This window comes from Grampus griseus (assembly GCF_964374135.1).
Source record: "Grampus griseus genome assembly, chromosome: 7".
NCBI lineage: Eukaryota > Metazoa > Chordata > Mammalia > Artiodactyla > Delphinidae > Grampus > Grampus griseus.
Window position 1 is genome coordinate 112824960 of NC_139001.1, and position 21257 is coordinate 112846216.

Genomic DNA, 21257 nt, shown 5'->3' on the forward strand with positions numbered 1-21257 from the left:
TCCTATGGTCTCAGTCCTTCACTTTGCAGAGCCTACCACACACGTGATCCCGGAACAAGCAGCTCAAATCCTACTCCATGGCCGACTGGACCAGAGACACTTCCCTGCCCCCAGGCCCATGGGACAGGAAGGAACCAAGGCTGCAGAGGCAGATGGCATGGAGGACAGGGGAGGGACGCTGAAGGCTCCCGACCCTAGCTGCTCCCCTGGAGCCCTTCCAGTCTCCTGAGGACCACTCCCTTTGTCACTGCAGTGAGTTTGGTTTTGTAACCAAAAAAGTCTAACTAGACTGGAATGGCTTTAACTAATGCTGCATCAAACACTAATCTATTTTGGGGTGGCAGCACATCCACCAGTGCTAGTCTAACCACATAAGAAAGATCAGCTTAACAATTTTGTGACAGATGTTTTATTTATAGGGTATTAAAATTTAGGCATATACATGACACAAACATTATATATAGTACTTTCCATGATAGAAGTTATGATACTGCTCACAGAAAGGCCTCAATTCAAGTTACACACCGCATACGCTAGAATGTGCACCTGGGGAGGAGGGGGGGCTGATGGCCTTTTTGTTTTGATTTTGGTTTAAATAACCTCTGGATGCATTCAAGTAATACTGATCATTTAATGTTCAAAAAACTTTTAATAAACAAATTCCGAGTAAAATTAATTGAAATATTTATGATACGATTTAATTGTTACACAGTATTTCCAATGTACAATCAAGGCAATGCACAACACTTAAAAGGAAGGGAAAAAACCAATCTATTGCACCCACAGGGAAAAAGGCTTTTTATTCATTTTTGGGACGCTGCAATTCATTATTTATATTAAACATTTACACACTTTAGTAAACGTAGAAGTCCTACATGTAATGCAGCATTGTGGGTAAGAAGCCCCTTTTAAGTCTCCACGTGCGAGGCTGACTTTCTGATCATTCTCCCACACGTTAGGGGGCTAACCCTTCTCATGGCACACGTCACGCCCTGCAGTCTGAACTGCAGCACTCTGCCTCCTCGCTCAGTCTCGTGGTGTCTTGTGATGGATGCCATTTCTCCACCTCAGTGTCCTGTTAAGTAATCCTGTGTAGAGTCTGAAGCAAATGAATCCACATCCTCGTTCTCTGAGTCGTCACTGCTGTCATCCGCAGCCGGCTCTCCTGTGAGGGCTATGCGAGCATAATCATCTGTGTCTATGGACTTGCAAAAGTGGATGGCATATTTCAGTTTCTCCTCTAGCACCTGCTTACAGGAATACCGGGGCAACTTCAACAAGAAGAAGCAGGTGTAGGATTCAGGAAGGAAGTGGTCAGGAGGGTTGTATTTATCCAATACCTGTTAATGAAAAATGTTAAATCATCACAGACTATGTACAAGGACAGGTAAAACCGCAATCTATTTTATTGTGTTCATTAGACTCTTGACTCTCATTCACATAAAGCATCATATTTTGTTGGCTAAAAATAACAAAATATCAGAAAACACAAAATCTAGCCAATTTCATAAATAAAAAGGAGCAACTAACTATTTCCCAGGACTTTCAATAAAAAAATAGCAACTGGTTACTGTGACAATTGCCTTTTACAGACCAATGCTGTGAGGAGAGTCAGATGGCTCCACCCACCCCCGGTCAACAAGGTGGGACCCCAGACCCACTGACACAGGGTCCGGTGCAAAGGCACGGGCTTAGCCATCACCCATGTGGGGAAGCTCTCCCTGAATCTATCAGCCCACTTTCAACCACAACAGATTAAGATGCTAGGAAGCCAGCAAGAACTGTGGAAAAACCCCACAAATTACCTACCTTCTGAGAGGAAAACTGCATATGCTCTCAAAGATCTCCCTGAGAGGGGACTACTTCTGTAACCCTGGCCAGAGACCCAGGACAGGGTGCACTGGGCAAGGAGTCGTCCCCGAATCCCCCCAAACATGCGGGAGAGTGGACTTCCAATCCCTCTCTCTGCGGTAAACTCCACCCCTCAGCACTGCGACTGGCAAAGTCAACTGAGAGTAGGCAGTGGGGAATCAGGTCATTTCACCCCCAGGGCCTGACAGGTAGACAGAGCCTATCTCTGACCACGGACCGCAGAGTCAGAACTCAAAGCAAAACTCAATCTGATGAGCGCTGATTTTTCTCAGTAAGCAGCATTACTCAGTGATTCACCTAATTCAACCAGAGAATCAAATAAACGCTTTAAGTGATGTGTGTGCTCAACAACCTAGGATACGCTGACATAACAGCAGTGTATTCTGGTGGTGGCCAGATAAAACTTTTTAGAAGTAGGCAGTGGTACCCAAGACCTGTAGTCATTGAATTTTGAGCTGTCAAACCAAAGAAGTTACGTGTTTTTCATTTTTGTTTCCAGAGGGAAGGAAAACCACGTAACAGGAGAGACCTGCTCGCCTTCCCAGCTGGGGCAGGGCTGCGTGCGAGGAACACGACCCTCGGCTGACGCCGCGGGGTGTGTCGGAGCCGCACCTGGACGACGAAGTCTCTGCCCCGGAAGTCGGCGATGGTCCTGGGCAGCCTCGTGCGGCCCCACACGAAGCGAAGGAAGAGGGAGCGCTCAGTGTTGGAGAAGGACTCCATCACCTCCCAGAACCACTGGATCAGGGGTGCGGAAGGCTCCACCCCCTTGTACGTTGCCACCGACTTTAGAAGATGCAGGGGGATGTCTGGGCTGCCGCACACCTGTGGAGGGACACGCTTTGCGTCAGCACAGGGTCCACCACTCCTTTCTCCCAGGGCTGGTGTGGGGAGGCTCAGGCGTGGGAGGCCCTAGGGGATGGGTGGGAGGACAGGCCCTGTGGCCTGCCGTGTGCGGGCCAGGGCTGGGCGGGGGAGGCGGGGACTAATCGCTCCCTGAGCATGTCTTACTTCACCCAAAAGGCACAAGTGTATCTCAGACCTCCAAGAGAAAGAGTTAACTGAGAGGTGAACTGGCGGCACTGACTCAGTGGATGACCATGAGAAGGCATTCCAGGGCGGCAGCACGAAGCGGTGGGCATACCATTGTCTCCAGTTCATATCCGGTGAACAGAGAAAGAAGGGGCACAGGCACGACTCGGGCCATCCCCTCCCGAACAGCAGCCACCTGCTCATCAAATTCGTGGAGTCTGAAAGAAAACACTCACTTCACACTTCTGTCTTTGGTGATGTAGACCTTGTTCTGCTCATACCAACCAAGCCTTGCCACACAGATGAGCCAGGTGTGTGCTCTGCAGACAGAGTCTCAGAGCTTCTCACGGAGCGGGGCCATCTCACTGGCACAGGGAACGCGACCTCAAAAACTAGCTACGGCTATACACGTTCCAAGACACAATTCTCAATCCCCCCTGCTTCCCAGGAAGAAGCCAGAGTCCGACAAGCAGAGGCAGCGAGCAGGCCTCACAGCACCCACGGTAAGAACTTCCCGAAAGCAGATGCCGCGTCCAAGGCCCTGGTGACTGGCGAGTTAGGGCACGAGACAGAAAGGAACACGGGTGGATGGCACAGGACACTTGCCAGGACCAGCCTCAGGCAGAGCCTAGCAAGCAAAGCCCACCTGACGCACGGGCCCTCATCCCAACACCCAGCCAGGTGCTTCTGGAGGAGAAGGCTCCCAAGCAGCACACTGAGCGGACGTCGCCGGAGGCCACGCAGCAACCGCAGCTGACGGTGGCGCAAGGGCCAGGCGAGGGGTGGAGACGCCCCAAACACAGCCCTGCTCCCGGAGAGGTGGCACACAAAGGCCTGTGACCTCTGCTGGGACAGTCCCCAAACGGGGATTCTCTTCACCTTGGTATTCTGATCAGAGCCAGGAATCTCGGGGGAGAATAGTAAGTACTCCAACCCTGATCACAATGGAGCCAAGTCCATTAAATTTTCCTTGTGGAAAGAAAGCGGCCACCCAAGCAAACCATTTTCTGCTGTTTTTGCTATTTACTGAGTTGAAACACTGGAGGGCAGACGACCACGTACCTGTAGTTCATTGCGAGCCGGACATACTCGGCGCGGTTGTCCAGGGTGATATGTGTGTACTTGGAGCTCAGCTGGATGTCCTGGCCGCTGGCGCTTGGCACCGTGAAGGGAAGGCTCATGGCCTCAAACTCCTCCGAGGTGGCTTCATTGTCACGGATGTACATGAGTCCAGGGATAAAATCTTTATCGACCTTTCAAGGGGAGAAGGGAGTCCGTTTGTTGGGTCGGGGTTGTTCCCGCACCCCAGGCCCCAGTTCACACCCGACACGCAGTCGCGCGAGGCCTCGATCTGCCTGGGGCGTACAGCAAGGCTCCCAGTGTACTGCGCGTGCCGGGGAATAAAAGAGGGGCAGCGGGGAAGCATTTTACCTGAGGAGCTGAAGAAAGAACATGTAACAAGGAAGTCTTTAAAACCACTCACTGAGAGCGCGACAGGCACTGCTCACAGGCGAGTCCCAACCTCACTCATGGCACCAAGGGAACCACACCTAGGGAGGCCCCGGGAGCCTCAACTTCCCCCCAGCTGCCCATGGCTCAGCTGTGCCACAGGAAAGACAGAGGGCTTTCTTATCTGATGAGACCGTACAAGTGGCAAAGCCCACAAGCAGCTGGTGCATCAAGGTCTAGAAACGGACTGGCCTTGTGTCCACACCCCAACCCTGCTGCTAGAAGGCGGCCGACAGCCAGCAGCCTGACCACCTGCGAGTATGTCAGCACCTCGGGACAGCCTGTGCCTCTTAACCAGACCCCAGGGGACGCCCCCCATGCTCTGTGCTGGGCACACAAGGTGTCACATCTCTCAGCCCTCTCCCTCCTGGAGGTTACCTCACTGAGGTCTGCAATGGTGAGGCTCATCCCAGCCAGCTGCTTCCAGACAGGTTCAGCAAGGTTCAGACTCAGAGGACTCCCAGTCCGGATGGCAATACCCAGTAACACACCTGCTCGTTCGAAACACAAGAAACAGGAGATACTTGGAACGGATGACAGAACATCCAGTCCATTCAACAACACAGCAGAGATGAGCTCTTCACTGGGGCCTCAGTGCCTTCTAAACCAACATTACCCCAATTCACAGAGACTTAGGTCTGTCCTTAAAACCTTATATCCTACTCTGAATTCATTGCTCCCTTCTGTTCCTATGGGTGAAGTCTATAACTCTTCTGCTCTTTCCACCAACAGCTGTAGCCACAGTGGCCAATCCTCTGACGGCAAAGCCAACAGCCGGAGCTTCTCAAGGAGGTGCTCGCAGTGCCTGGAGAGGTGCAGGCAGTGCCGTGAGTTAATGGGCACAGACCCTCAATGAACAGGTGGCCAAGTATCAAGACATCCTAAGATCTGATCCCAAGTTTCAGATACGTTTAGGGTGCAGACACGCTGTCTCAGATCCTCTGAGTGCCAAAGGCACCTCCTGGTCCTTAGCACACAGCTGCTAATGGCCCGGCTCTGCACGTCCCTACAGCTGCACACTGAGAAGCTCGAAGGAGACATTTAAAACAGCTGCACCACTCCCAAGACACAGCAGCCATTAAGCTAACAGGGCACACACAGCGGAGCAGCTGCAGCACTGCACCCACGCAAGAGGCCCACCCAAGAAGCGGAACATGTTGGTGTGCACGGGCGCTCTGGCAGCCGGGCTGAACAGGTAGCAGTCGCGGTTGGCCCCCGACTCGTCCCTCCCATTGGGCGTCACGATCAGAAGCGGGGTGAGTCCATTCTGCAGCTCTTCACAGATCTCAGCTATGGACTCACTGTAGCCACCACCACAGTCATCCACAGATTCACCTGGGGGGAAAGGAGGGTCGGCAGCTCACGGTCACTGCGCCAAAGCTCCCTGGGGAGTGGCTGAGGGCCGCTCATTTCTCCTCGCACCACCCATTACACCACCGCCCCTCGGCGCACGCAAGCTCTCACCCACGAACTTGACCTTCCAGACGCGGTGTGGGAGGAGAAGGCTGTCAGGACTAAATGAGCTCATCTTAGCGCACATCTGCCCGAAGACAGACTTGGTCCCATCAGGGCCCGCTAGGCCACCTTTACTCCTTGAACGCTTGACCTAGAGAGGGAAACAAAGAACATACAGAAGGGGGGCCACAGCAGAAAGCACACAGGTGCCATCTTCGGCAGCCGACCGGCCCTGGAACCCCTGCATCCAAAGCAGGGCCCTGCGGCCAGTCACCCCTCCCGTTACCCTCGCCTGTCCTGTCCTGGTCACCAGCGGGGAGTGGGGGCAGGAGACCCTACAGACAGCAAGCAGCACCCAGACGTGTGGCACGGCCCCTACAACCTCAGGCCGCCACGAGCGCCCAGCAAGCTCAAGCACAACCCCCCGAGCACACCTGTGCGCGCACGAAGGGTTGCTGGACCTCCCAGGACTGACCTATGTCCTCGCCTCCTCACCCACGCCTGCTGAGGACCCCGAAGACCAGCCTTGCGCTCCTCTTTTTCCCTCCCCTGATGCAGGCTGCCTGCTGGACAGCTGTGCTCATGGGGCCAGGGCGTGCTCGCCAGCACACGCAGCCCGGCAGGACGGTGGTGGCTAAGCAAACATGCCCTCAAGAAATCACAGACCACAGGAAGGACTGCAGCAGCCCGGGCGGGCAGGAGCTGCAGCCTGGCTCACCCTCACACTTTGTAACCTTGCCCACGGTCTCCGTGAAGAAGCGGCCAGGAGCCCTGAAAGCACCCTCCGAGCAGACCATCAGCCCTGGCAGGGTCACCCCAAGGGGCTCTGAGACCAAACCTGGCCTGTAATATCTGGGCCAGGACAGAACCTTCCTCCCCTCCTTTCCTCACCTGCACAGACCCTGCTCAACTCTTGGGATCACTGTGTCTCCAAGTATGATCACTTGTCCCACCTGTATTTCTCATCATAAGCTAAGATTCCCCAACAGATCATAACAATGGCCCTCAAGCCCTCACTTAGTGTGGCCTCAGTAACCCTGCAGCTTGCAGCCTAGGCTGTGCTTCAGAATCACCCAAGAAGCTCAGTCTGAAATGACTGCAAAATGAGAAGTTAAGGAAAATATGATTGTGAGAATGTACTTTCACTTGACTCTTCTGGCTAAACTCTCACCATCCTTAACTTCTTCGTGAGTTCTAGGCTGAGTTTAACAGCTAATTCTCCTCACTGCATAAATTACCATTCTCAAGACTAAAAATATAAGAACGATGACAATAGTTTCCTGTGGAGTGAGTTTTCCTGTGCACCACACAGTCAGCTGCACGTTCTCATATGTCATTTCATTTGACCTTAACAGCAGCTCTCTAAGGCACACAGCGCCCAGGGGAGAGTGAGCTACAGAAAGGAAGAAGGATGCGTTCCTACGTGAGGGGTAAGACACAGACCTGCTGCCCACTCGAAAGGTCATATCACCTCCGTTTACAGTGCCAGTTAACACAGACTGATGCTCTCAGCTGCTATGAAGGAACATGGTTATGTGAACACAGCCAGGACACTGCAAGGACAGGGCTGTGTACCTGACACCTCTGGACAGCAGGAATATAGGTGGTTTTAATGGTCTTTAATTTGAATTTTCTAAATTTTCAGAAATGAGCAAGCATTATCTGCAATACATTTAAAGTTTTTAATGTACACAGATTTTTAGATCCTGTTACAAAACTAAATTAAATTCAAACACAGAGAAACCCTCCAAGAACATGGCCTACTTTTAGTGTCTCTACAGCACTTCTGACAGACAGTAAGAAAATGTCTCCAAGGGCATCCCCACGAGAGAAGGCTGCAGCCTTGGGACAGCACAGGGAAGAGGATGCCCGCACCACCTTTCTGGGTCACTGCTGGTGTCTGCGTTCAACTTGGAGTCACAGAATGCCCCCCGCACCACTCTGCTCTACTTTATATCCATCTTTGTGGAGGACCTTCCCAATTTCAAGAGTATGTTTGAAACCCTGAACTGAAGGGAACCTGGCTCTGGCACCTGAGGACCGCTGGGTGGCCCGGAGTGGCCCCTGTGACATCAATGAGCATTGCACGCTGTGTTGAAGGTTGTTTATACGCCTTTTAAAAAATGTCTAATACAAATTTGTTTCTCTCCTTACCTATTCTGTTCTTTCAGACACACACCGAGCATTTTCATAACTCACTGTGCTGGGGATGCCAAGATGAGAAAAGAAGAGGCATTGAGCACACAATGACTGGAAAATGTGCCTGGTGTGGACTCCAGGTTAGCCAGGTTCCCTGGTGCCAAGGGCCCTGGGCTTGGACACCCACACTGGGCCACTGGCCCCAATGTGGTGCCTGTGCACAGCTGAGGCAGGCCTGCAATCCAGGAACACCCAACTGTCTGAATTAGACGATCAGCTTTCCTCACTTACGAACTTTAGTATTTACACCCTAATAATGTAGAGCAAACCAAAATGATCCTCCAAGGTGGGGAAATAAAAGCTTTTTTATGACCCTAGTTAAAACAGCCCATTTGTTTGTGGAATGGGCTGACTGACCTCCAGCTTCACATTAAACACTATGACGTCAGTGAAGGAACCACTTCCATCAGCATGGTCACATGTGTTCTCCAACAAAGGAAAAGAGTTTGATGCCTTAATTGAAAATGCCCCCAGGAACAGCTCTGGAAGAAAGTCTAGTCATACAACCAGCATCAGGGTAGAAACCATGTGCTGACACGACGGCTCAGGAACAAAGCATCTGCTCTTCAGGCTCTGCTCCTGCTCCAAGAGGCGGGGCCGACTTCGCTGGCGTGGGAAATGTCAAGTGCACACACGCCATCAGCAGTGCTGGGCTTCCTCTGGTTTTAATTAATTCTTTTAGCTCGAAGCTTATATACATTTGGCAGCAGTACAAATTCAGAGACGGTCTACTTTTCACTTCTTCAATTACTACTGTGACACAGTCTTAGTATAAGTGATTCTGGCCTATTAAACTGGCAAAGTAAGCAGCCATCAGAGCCGGGGAAGGTATGAGGCTGGCGGGAACAGGGAACCTGCTCTGCCTCTCAAAACCTAACCCAAGGGGGTGACTGAAGACACACACGTAGCTGGGGCCACACCACCTGGCCCTGCTATACCCTAGCCTTCTAGCCCCCAGCAGAGAAATCAACGTGGGCAGCTGGTTGGCGTAAACAATCCCACGGCCCTACAGCATGGGACAGGGAGGTGCTTATTACAATGCATTAAGAGCAACAGACAGCAAGTTGCAAAAGAGAGTCATCCAGTTCAGTTTACAACCAACAGATACACACCCCCCAAATGTTAGCAGCAGTTATCACTATGTGGTGGAAATATGGGTCATTTTTACTTTTCCCCTTTTGCTTATCTCGATTTGTGGTTCTGGGTTATCTGAAATAAGCCTTTCTTCTTTCCGTTATAAAGAAAACCACTAACGTTGCCACCTGGCAGTCTCAGCACTGGACATCTCACACATGTGGCACCTTGCTCTCTAAAGCAAAGGCATGAGAGAAGGTTTTCTACGAGCACTTGCCCCCGGCTGAGGGGACATGCCTCACAACCACAAAGCCATCACATCTAAGAACAGAAAGCCATCTCCACTTGTTACCTGGATCCGGTTCAACTCCACCACGGGACCGTGCTGGCGATCTCGCACCATAGTTGCTTGTACTACTTTTCGGAAAGCCGCCTCCTAAAACACGAGAGACAAAATTTAGAATGTGATATAGAAAGTATTACCCACAGATATTTCACATCACAAAACTCCCTTTGTCGGGTCATGAGGTGGCCCAGGGCGGTAGCCTGGCATCCACACGCAAGCCCATGCAGAGGCTCAGGCAGCCGGCAGGGCCAGTGCTTAGCAGCACCCCCTGCCTGCCATCTGGAGGCATGAGGCACCCGGCACGCACTGCACAGAGAGGGGCGAGGGCCAGAGCCCGGGGACCACCTGCTCCAACCCAGGGCTCAGGCCAGGCTCCGAGGGTTAAACAGAAAACCGAGGTTTCCCAGCCAAACTGCAAGTCCACTAGTGGCAGGACTGAGGCACTAATTATACAGTATTGCTGTCCCAGCAGAGACATCGGCCACAAAGCCGCAGCAGGGCCGGGGAGCGGGCCAGGGTGGGATGGGGATGGCGAAGCCAGTGAGGGAGGGAACTCATGGGCACCGGGCACTGAAAGAAACCTGGAAAACCCAGGGTGAAGACGGCAAGCAAAGGGAGCAGGCCCCAACTTCACCCAGGGAGACACATGCCCACATGGGCCTGGGCGCAGGGGACACGTGCTCGTGTGCGTGTGCGTGAGGACGGGAGGAGAGTCCAGACACCCGGAGGAGGCAGGACCAGTGGCAGCCCCAGGTCCCTGCCAAGTGGACGACTGGGCTCTCTTCTGGAGACAGGGCGGCTGGGGTAGGAGCGGAGGGCGGGCCACGAGGTGCCGACAGCAAGGTCTGCACCCCCCTCTTAGGTCAGAGCCTGAGAGCTCCAACCTGTGAAGATGGGAAGGGAAGAGGTGCTGCCATCACACGGGGGGCCCACAGACACACACCCCGCACGATATAGGCGATGCAGAGGCAGGCTGCTCCCCACGCATTCCTGCACACCCTCCACCCCAAGGACCAGCACCCTGCTCGCTGCTCGGTCCTGCTCCAGGCATGACCTCCCTTCCCCACGGAGCGCCCCGCGAGCCCCGCCCTCCTGTGGCTCGCTCTCTTCTGGGCCCTGGTAACAGCTCTCCACAGTCACCAACGAAACCCACTCCCTAGAATTTCCTGCAGAGGCGGTCCTTTCCAACGAGGACCAGAATAGAGGCTGACACCCCCGTGGCTGAGGGTGCCCTTTCAGCCTCCCTGGGCGTCCCCGCCCTGCGCTCCCAGCCTGCACGACACTCACATACTCAGCGTGAGACACGTGCTACCTCTCGCTTTGTTTCCTCCCTACAAGGAGAGGCTTTTTCCCTTTTACTGCTTATTATCACCTCCGCTTTGAGGGATTAAAAAAACGGTGAAAGTAATCAAATTTGCCATTTTTATTACTGAAAAATGGTTGAAGTAAAGTCTCATATTGATTTTACCTGCCCACAATTTTTTCCTGCTCCGGGTCATCAGAGAGCTCTTACCATTACCACAATCCTCATCACTGTCTACGTGTCTCTAAGCCACACATAAAAATAAAACGTGTGCACCAGTCTCCTTCGGCTAGGTATTTTAGGAAATAAAGCTAATCCTGAAAAAAAATCTGTTTGGACAGTACTCCAAAACATCTAAATTTTATTATCAATAAGAATAGATCATAACCTTGGATAACAATATATGTCACAGAATCAGACTCTTCAGGACTAGGATTCCTCAATTTGACCTCTATGCTTTTTTTTCCCTATACAAATATTCCCCCTACCATACAACAATCGAGCCTCTTCCAGGACACCCTGTCAAGCTGCTTGCCAGAAACTTGATGACTTCAGGCATTTCATTCTAGAAAGCTCAAATTATTACAAATGTCAATGGGTCAAAATTTCTCTCATGACTTTCAGAAGCCTTCATTCATGATTCTTTTCAGAGGCTGTTAAACTACCCTTCGGCCAGGAATTTCTACATATCCTGGTACCGAACTTCTATCCAAGCGATCTGTAACGTCCAGGTCCCTCTTCTGGACATCCCTGGAGAAGAAATTATCCCATTATTTTTCCTTCCTGCTGTCAGCAGGGATTTGCCGTAAAGCCTCAAGGCCAGGACAGCAGAGAACACTGTAAGAATGGAAGCTTAGGTCTGCCAACCCCCTTCTGGGGAGGTGGGAAACAGAGATTACAGGGGGAAAAGGCAGCACAGCACACTATTCATTTTTAACATAAGCTCCAAAAGAGAAGAGATTTTTGTCTGTTTCGATGCATTCTAAGTACCCAGGACAGAGCCTGGCATATAGTAGGTGCTCAGTGAACATTTGCTGAATGAGCTGTATTCAATACATTCCTACTTTAGGAATTTTTGTTGGATAAAACTTACTGAAGATACCAATATCACCTATAGTAAAAACTGCTACCAGAGCGGTACCTTTCCCTGGGATATCAGAACTCCTCGCAGAGTGCCAAAGCCCACAGAAGGCCCGAGTCCAGTTTCATCGAGAGAGCCCTCCAGGTCAAACATGGGGATGCAGGGGCAGAAGAGCTCTGAGATGTGATGCAACAGCAGCAGCCGGTTCCGCAGTGCTGTGATTGGGATCTCCTGCAAATGACTGTACTCCATGGGGACCTGAAACATGGAAACTGCGTTAAGTCAACTTAGGCGCCAAACGCACAGGTAAGCCATAGTATAGTAGATGGATTCTGAAAATACTGTTTTTGAAAACACAGAAGCACTATGACTTCTGAGTTTGGTTTAAAATATCTTGCTGTTTCTAAAATAATATTTTGGCCATTTTGCCTGAGCCAAGAAACGTAAACCAAAGAGAACGTTAAAAAAAATTAGCGTATAGAAATATATTTACTACAGAAAACATGCAGCCTGAACTACCAGAATGGTTTTATATAGTTTATAAAATTTTGAATAAAGGTGACACACTGATACACACAGAATGTCGACAGGTGTGAATAATTAATGTTCTTAAAAATACTGTTCTTACCATTACCAATAATTATAAATTATTTTCAGTAGAGCACCTCTGTAAATGTATAAGGGGAAAACGAAGTGGGCGCACGCTTGCACACGCATAATTCAATACACAGGCTGTAACTTTGTCACAACCTGCATGCCTGCTGGCCCACTCACCCAATCGCCACTAACCTGTGCAGGGAGCTTCCCAGCACTGGCGGGCTTGCTCGTTGACCAGGCGAGAGTGTGTGCTGAGCCACAGGCCACACGGTTGACCTTCTTGCCCTGAAGGGCAGCTACCAGCCGAGGCCTCTGGATGGCATTTGTTGTTCCATCTCCCAGCTGTCCCTCATCATTGTCGCCCCACGTATAAACTTCACCTAATGCAGATTTAGAACAAGGACTTGTATACTAGGACCAATGAACGCACAACCACCACCATCTTCCCACACGTACAGTCCTCGCTGCCCTCCAGCTGGGTGTCGGCGGTTGTCTGTGAAATGTTAACCTTACGGTGATCTAGATGTCTCTAATCACAACACTCAAAGAGGTAGCAGGCTTCCCAGGACCCTTCCCCTGCTGCTAACACGGCTTTTCCAACCGTGTCTGTTCACAGGACTAAGCATGTAACTGGAGCAGTTCTTAATCAGAACAAGTAACATCAAAACAGATGGTAGGGCTTCCCTGGTGGCGCAGTGGTGGGGGGTCCGCCTGCCGATGCAGGGGACACGGGTTCGTACCCCGGTCCGGGAGGATCCCACGTGCCGCGGAGTGGCTGGGCCCGTGAGCCATGGCCGCTGAGCCTGTGCATCCGGAGCCTGTGCTCCGCAACAGGAGAGGCCACAGCGGTGAGGGGCCCGCATACCGCAAAGAAAAAAAAAAAACAGATGGTAAATACTTACAATCCAAATTGATTTTGTATGTCAAAGGAAGAGAAAGTCAGTTTTTAACCAAACAAAATCCATGTTTTAAAGGAACATGTTGTTCTTCCAATGGTTATTCATATCCTAAACATGAGATATGAATCTCTCATTCATATCTCACTGATGAGAATCATATTTTTCAACATACCATACTAGATTCCAACCATGAAACACCACTGTATGGGTAAGGTGGTGACTAGAATAGAAATGAGTTTAGTTCTCTAGGAACATCACAAGCCTTGCAAATCCACAGACTCCTCAGGGTGCCATGAAGCCATAAGCACCACTGTGCAAAGTGCAAGGCCCACATGATCAAGGGCAGTGTGCTTGTGTCCTGCCCCTTCCTGCTCTGGAGAACTCAGTCCTAAAGCCACTGGGTAGGTGTCAGAGTGCAAGCAAGGGGAAGAGAGCCTCTCCGCAGAGGCGCAGCTGGGTGCAGGGAATCAGAGTGCATGAGAGACAAGGACTTCCACACAGAGGGTAGCCAGGTGTGGGAAGTCAGCCAAAGCAGGGAGCAGTACACCCATGTGGGGACACGGTCCAGAGTGGGCAGTCACAGCCCAAGTGAGGTGAGGATCCACCAGGGGAGAAGGCAAAGGCAACGATGGGACACCAGCCACTACAGGAAGAGTAAGTGAATCACTTACTTACTCAGTAAGGGGATCCAGGTTTCTTACCAAAAGAGAAAGGAGTAACAAGTATGGAAAGAGAGAAAACTAGAATGAACCTGTGGTCCAGTACCTTGGGGTACTGGTGTGAACAAGTGGTACTCTATGTACATATATACATATAGAAATAAACACAGATGTAATTTTGTGTATTACTTACATATATATTCCCTAGCTCTGTCCACTAAGAAGGCCTGGGAGCAGTGACATTCCATTAGCGATGAGCACACCTATAGACCTGACCTTGTCTTTCAAACACCATTTTCCTCTAAAGGCACCAGGGCTCCTTGGGGAAACAGACAATTCTAAGCTTGAGACATGGAGAGTCAAGACGAGGACAGAAGGTCTTTTTGTGCCAGAAAGCAAGGAAGTACTCAATGAATGACGGGGTGGGAACTTCAGGAGATGAAACCAGCCAAACAGGGCACAATTTGAGCATCAAGGTAAGTAAAAGCAACAGCTTATATGTAACTCATTAAATAAATTAGGAAACCATGAGTCCGACAAGATGAAAACAAACCAACAAAAATTTAAATATCTGATGAGAATAAATAAAATGTTCAGTGAAAAAGGAATATTTATATAGTTTCAAACACCCTCCCAAATACTTATTAGTTACAAAGGATGTTCACAGTGGAACAGGCTGGCTACACCACCTTTATCAAGTGACTGACATTAACACCATTAGTAATGGGACAAAGAGAACATGCATGTCACCTGATGAACTGAGAATGAGTTAGGAATGCAGGACAAATTAAGATCAAAGATGTGCAACCTGAATCTACTGAGGAAACATCAAACTCAAATTGAGAAATGTTCTACAAAATAACCAGCCTGTAACCAGTGTGAAAAGTGTCAAGGTCCAAAAAGTCCAAGAAGACTGAAGAAGACTGACAAGAATGACCCTGAGGGGTGACTGAGGGTTGTCTCAGAACAGAGACAAGAGCAGCACAGCTGATGGAGCCCATGTTGTGAGGGGAGAGAGGGAGGTCAGGTGGAGTGACGACTGTGTGTATTTTCTCACTGAAGGCCATGTTGTGATTATGTAGCACAGGGCCCATCACTATAGGAAATACACACTTGTTCAGGGTAATGGGGCACCATGGCATCACCTATCTCTCACATGGAAAAAGAAAAAGTGCTTTGTACTATACTTGCAACTGTTCTCTAAGTGTGTTATAGACATGTTTCAAAAAATTTTAAATTATAATAAAGGAAATAAAAGTGTGTTGTAATTTCTTCATCAAGAACTACATCAGTCCCACCACAAGCCACAGAAGTTGCATATTCATATATGAAACTCATTCATCGAAACTAATTAAAGGGCACGTGTTCATATAATTCACCGAAGCCTTTTAAAGGGAGCAAAATTTGGGGAATGTCAGTTTTCCAGCAGCCACCCATACTCCCTGGCCCCTTCACTCCACCTTCAATGCCAGCAATGGCAAGTTGAGGCCCTCTCGTAACTGGAAAATCTCTCCTTCCCCTTCTTCCATCACATCTCTCTCACTGATCTTCTGCCTCCTTTTCTCCACTGAAGGGTGTGTGAGATTTTACTAGGCTCACCTAATAATTCAGAATATTTCCATACTGTAAAGTCAGCTGATTTGGCAATCTTAATTCCATCTGTAATTCCCTTTTGCCACTGTCTTGGGGTTCCCAAGACCACCCTCAGTTTTGATGATTCACTAGGAGAACTCCAGGACTCAGCACATATCATACTCAGAGCTATAATTCATTACAGTGAAAGGACACAAAGCAAAATCAGCAAAGGGAAAAGGCACATGGGTGAAGTGCAGAGAAAACCAGGAACGAGCTTCCAAGGGTCCCCCACTCCCAGTGGAGTCACACAGACGCATTTAGTTCCTTCAGTAACAAGTTGTGGCCACTTGTGACGTGCCGTCCAGCAGGGACATAAGAGACTCGATGCCAGGGTTCTGACTGGGGCAGGTCAGGCAGGCACTCTGCCTGGCACGTACCCAAGTTCCAGACCCCCAGAAGGAAGGTTTCAGCAGAGACCACGCTCTTTGCAAACATTCTAACAAAGCCTCCTTCAATTAGGACTGGTGGGAGCCCTCCTGAAATCCAGGCTCCCAGAAGCCAGCCGAAGGCCAACCTTGCAAGCGAGTGTTCCTAAAAACAGCCGTATCAGGCCTGCTCTGTTAGCCACGAAACACAACATGTTCACCAGTGTTAACACCAGGGACTGAAGACAATAGGGCCAAAACCACAGGCGTATTTTCAGAGTATAGTATGACTCTCCCCATCCCCTCTCCACCTTAGAGCTGCACAGATTATCCCTAAACCTCCAAGTTACAAGGTTGGGCCTCCCACCTACCGTCCTCAGTGCAGCACACACAGTGCAGGGAGCCGGTGGCGATGGCAATGACTTTCTTCCCCTGCAGCCCTTGAACCTGCCGAGGTCTTCTAACATGGTCATCAGATCCATGGCCCAGCCTGTGATAATCACCTTTGCCCCTGCACACAAGGAAACGTGGAACTTGTGAGTGCAAAGCCATCTTGTTTACCACCCTGCGCCACCCTCCTGGAGCAGACACCACACTGACACTGCAAGACACAAACCACAGCCTGCCACAGAAACCACATTTCTATCTACAAAAAGGCAGTTAAAGTGACTTCTAATTAACAATCTGGATTTGGTGGACTTAAATAAATAGAATCTTGCATACCAAGTATAGACAGCACCAGATTTGGTCAGGGCGACAGAAAACTGGGACCCACATTCCACTTTAACCACTCCAAGGCCCGTCAGAGAATCGATCTAGAAGGGAAAAGGCTTAATTAGACTGATTCAATCAAGGTTTTTGCTGATGGTTGCACCCATATAGAGACTGCAGTGATGCGAATAGAGAACTCGGAAAGCCCTTACTCCTACGCCAAACATTTACTACAACATAAAACCCTACTCCACACAGCCAAGTGTTCTCAGAAGGGGCAGGAACCCTGGCTCTGAGGGAGCACAGGCCACAGGCGGCCAGGCGGCCATGCCACCACCCGTGAGACCCGCCGCATACTGCTGGAAATGAACACGTCACTGTTGAAGGTCTATGATCGCTTTCCCCAGCATTCACTCTCCCAACGCCATTTCTCTTTGTGATGTGGTGGCCCCATTCTCCAGCAAGCCCTGCACTTCCCATCTGCCCTCCAGCCCTATCAGATGCACAGGCCCACAGGGAAGAAGAAGCAGGTAACGGGGGACGGATGGCCAAGACAACCAGGGTTCTGACTTCAGACACTAGCAATCCACCTGCCCAGGTTATTCCAATTAAACACGACGTTGATCGGGTCAGTACTGGAACCCACTTCCACCCCTGCATGCTCAAGGGTCCAGATCCTTCACAGCCAGCACCCAGAGGTCTTGTTGGGGTTCATTTACCTAGCTGACATCTTTTCTCACCTAGCAAACTATGTTCCTTATTACCTGTGACTGTTTCCAGACTCAAGTTCTCAAATTTAAATTAATTATCCCCTAATTCTCTGTTTTCTCCTCACCCTACCCCCATCACAATGATAGCAGTAATGGCCTCCCCCCCCAAGACCTCCCAACATTCGACATCTCAGTCCTGCAAGGTGCAAAGCCTCTGTCTAATGCCTTCTTGACATACAAAAGCCCACAACAATTTTTTCATAAATGTGGAAACCATACGCAACAGACCTCTGTGAACAGAAGGGTGTGAACAAGTCGTCCTTCCCCTCAAACAGGTCCGCACGCTAAATAAAACCATGGGCTGCGTGAAGCCCCGCTGACCACAGACATTCCCAAGAGAGCACGAAACAGTACTTAAAACTATCTTCATACCTCTGGGTCTTTCACTCCCTTTTCACCCAGTGACCCATCATGTGTTTTGCAAAGAAGCTAAAGATGAAGTTAGGTTACTCCTGAGACGCAGGCGGCGGCAGGCAGCGTACCTTCACGGGCGCCTTGCAGCCGTCGCTGCCCCCTCTGCCCAGCTTGCCGTAGTCCCCGTCCCCCCAGGACCAGACGGTGTCGTCCTCCGTGAGGCAGAGGGTCTGGGCATCCCCACTGCCACAGGCAACGTCGACCACACGGTGGCCCTGCAGCACCTCCACCTGCAGAGAGAGGGGCACTGAGGACATCCGACTGCAACAGAACGGAGGCTCTCCCCGGAGGGGTTAACGTGCTGGGATTTGGGGGTGGAGTGGGGGGGAGGGTGCCTGTCTTAATTCTTTACAAACAACAGGGAATCTTAACGGTCCTGCAGGCCAAGACAAAAGACACCCTCGCATATCTGAACTGTGAGCATCTCAGCGGTAGGAGGCAGGTCCCAATGTCCAGTGCTCAGTCCTGCCACCCACCCTGCAGCCTCACCTAAATCACAGCGGACCTCCCAGAAGACAAAGCCTCTAGCTAGATGCCAAGTAATATTTACTAGTGTAGATAAAAGGGTATTTCAAACGCTATCCTGTTTAAACGACCCATAGAATATATACCACGGTGGTTTTTATTCCCACCAAAAAAAACACTGTTAACTCTGAAACTAAAAAGAATCCGGAATAGGAAATACTGTGGATTTTTACAAAGCATAACGACAACAGCAAGCTGTCCCTCCAGGCCTCCCGCGCACAGTTCCTCCTCACCAGCTTTGGTTTCAACTGGTCCTCACTGTCACTGTGCCCCAGGCGGCCATACCGGCCTTTGCCCCACGTGTAGAGGTCCCCGGCTGCAGTGACACAGGCGCTGTGGGCTCCACCAGCAGCGACGTCAACCACCTCTATTCCTCTCAGAGACTCAATGACACGAGGACGGTCACACGGACTGCAAAAGAGGTCACCAAATGTAACTGAAATAGTTTCATTCTTAAATATTTTTAAATTATTAAATATAGGCTTTTGGTTTGTTGCTCATTTATCCAATGCACACCTCTCAACCTACATACATCTGTCAAGTCAATCATTAAATCAATCTGGAAGAAGCATTCAGGCCTGAACTCAAAATCATGTAATTCCCTACCTACCTCCTTCTATACAAACTGCCCAAATGCCAGAGAGGAGATGTACAGTCTAAATCAGGGGCTGGAAGACCAGCACTTACAGATGGGCCATGTCTGGCCTATGACCTGTTTTTGAAAGGCCAGTGAGCTGAGAATGGGCTTTGCATTTTTTAAGGGTTGTAAAACAAACAAACGAAAATGACGAAAGAAGGATACACAACAAAAAATGTATGTGGCTGGCCTAAAATATTTATTACTATCTGGTCTTTTGCAGAAACAGCCTGTCCACCCTTGCTATAAATCAACATTTCATTTAAGGAGTCAACTAGTCTATATATAACATGGCAAGCCTGATGACAAACTTCTTTTTCTTATTACTGAGTTTTGAAAGCTATTTATAATGATTTTGGATATAAGACCTAAGGTCAGATATATGATGTGGCAAATATGCTTTCCCAGTCCGTGGCATGTGCTTTCCATCTCTTAACAGTGTCTTTCAAAGAGAAGTTCACAATTTTTATAAAGTCCAATTTATCCTATTTTTCTTTACTGGATTGTGCTTTTGGAGTTCTATCTAAAAATCTTCTTCTGACCTAAGGTCACAAAAGTTTTCTCTCATGTTTTCTTCTAGACGTTCTTAATTGTAGGTTTTAGACTTATGAGTTAATTTTGCATATGACGCAAGATAAGAATTCAAGTTCAAAGATCGAGGTGTTCCCTTAGGCAAGGCTGAAGATTTCAGTCTGTGGTATTTGGAATTTAGGCTGCAGTCCTTGTTTTTGGATGGATCACTGGGTTTGTGGCACAGTTCATGCTTTAAACCAGATCTGAACAGAAGACTGGCTACTTGGCCCAGGTAGAAGTAGATGAAGTATTTGGTTTAATTTTGGATATTAATGGTGCAAGATAAGAATTTAAGTTCACTGTTTACCACACAGTTGTCCAATTGTTCAAAACCATTTGTTGAAAACACTATCTTTTCTCCAATAAATTGTTTTTGCACTTTTGTATTATGCACTGCAAACTGTGAGGGAGGAATCAAGTTTCATTTTTCCACACTCATTGTATCAGTATTTGTGGGTACGTTTTTGGACTTCCTATCCTATTCTGCTCCACTGATGTATTTCTCACTCGATACAATAATACCACACTGTCTTGATTACTGTATCTTTAAAATGAGACTTGAAGTTAAATAGTGTCAGTCCTCCAACTCTGCTCCTCATTTGCAAAGCTGTCTTGACTACTGTAGGTACTCTTCATTTCCACATGAATTTTATAATCAGCTTGTCAATTTCTACAGAAATTTTGATTGGGAAGGGGTTGAATCGATAGGTTAATTTGGGGGAAAACTAAAAAATCAACAATATTGAGTCTTCCAATCCATGAACACAGCATACTCCTCCATTATTTTAGGTCTTTTAAAATTGCTCTCAGCAATATTTTATAGTTTTTTGTCTGTAAGTTATCCATACCTTTGGGTCAAATTTATTCCTTACTATTTCGATTTTAGGGGGAGGGTACCATAAATGGTATTTGAAAATCTCAACTTCTGATTGCATATGTATATGTATAAAGACACACAGTTGACTTTTTTAAATGCAGAAATGTTTCCTTTATTTGCCTGCAATCGACTTTTATTTACTGATCTTCTATCCTGCAACCCTGCTAATCACACTCATTAATTCTAGTAGCTGTTTTGTAGATACCATCAGATTTTCTACATAAATAATCATATTATGTGTAAATGGACAGCTTTAATTCTCCTTCCAATCTGAATGCCTTTTACCTCTTTGCATTGTTGTGCTGCACTTGCTAAACCTGCTAAACAACGCTGAATACAACTGGTGACAGACAGCAGCAGATGTCCTTGTCTTGCTCCTGGAGATAGGGAAAGTGTTCAGCCTGTCACCATCAGGTACCACATTAGCTCTAGCTTTCTTTCTTTCTTTCATTCATTCATTCGTTTATTTATGGCTGTGTTGGGTCTTCGTTGCTGTGCGTGAGCTTTTTCTAGTTGTGGCGAGCAGGGGCTACTCTTCATTGCGGTGTGTGGGCTTCTCATTGCGGTGGCTTCTCTTGCTGTGGAGCACGGGCTCTAGGCACTCAGTAGTTGTGGCTCGCGGGCTCTAGAGCGCAGGCTCAGTAGTTGTGGTGCATGGACTTAGTTACTCCACGGTACGTGGGATCTTCCCAGACCAGGGCTCGAACCCGTGTTCCCTGCACTG

General features: G+C 49.1%; 1 protein-coding gene across 1 annotated transcript in view; it reads right to left on the reverse strand.

The window, feature by feature from the left end:
- Positions 1-408: 408 nt before the first annotated feature.
- The window catches only part of HERC2 (HECT and RLD domain containing E3 ubiquitin protein ligase 2), a 230085-nt gene continuing 209236 nt past the window's right edge, over positions 409-21257 (reverse strand). The window contains exons 80-93 of the mRNA XM_082658482.1: positions 18680-18857; positions 17990-18151; positions 16750-16841; positions 16398-16537; positions 12661-12848; positions 11932-12129; positions 9494-9577; positions 5878-6019; positions 5554-5748; positions 4792-4904; positions 3967-4157; positions 3017-3122; positions 2485-2697; positions 409-1340 (exon numbers count right to left, since the gene is read on the reverse strand). Of these exons, the coding sequence (XP_082514608.1) occupies positions 1068-1340; positions 2485-2697; positions 3017-3122; positions 3967-4157; positions 4792-4904; positions 5554-5748; positions 5878-6019; positions 9494-9577; positions 11932-12129; positions 12661-12848; positions 16398-16537; positions 16750-16841; positions 17990-18151; positions 18680-18857 (2275 nt within the window). The 3' untranslated portion in view covers positions 409-1067. The remainder of the gene's footprint in view (positions 1341-2484; positions 2698-3016; positions 3123-3966; positions 4158-4791; positions 4905-5553; positions 5749-5877; positions 6020-9493; positions 9578-11931; positions 12130-12660; positions 12849-16397; positions 16538-16749; positions 16842-17989; positions 18152-18679; positions 18858-21257) is intronic.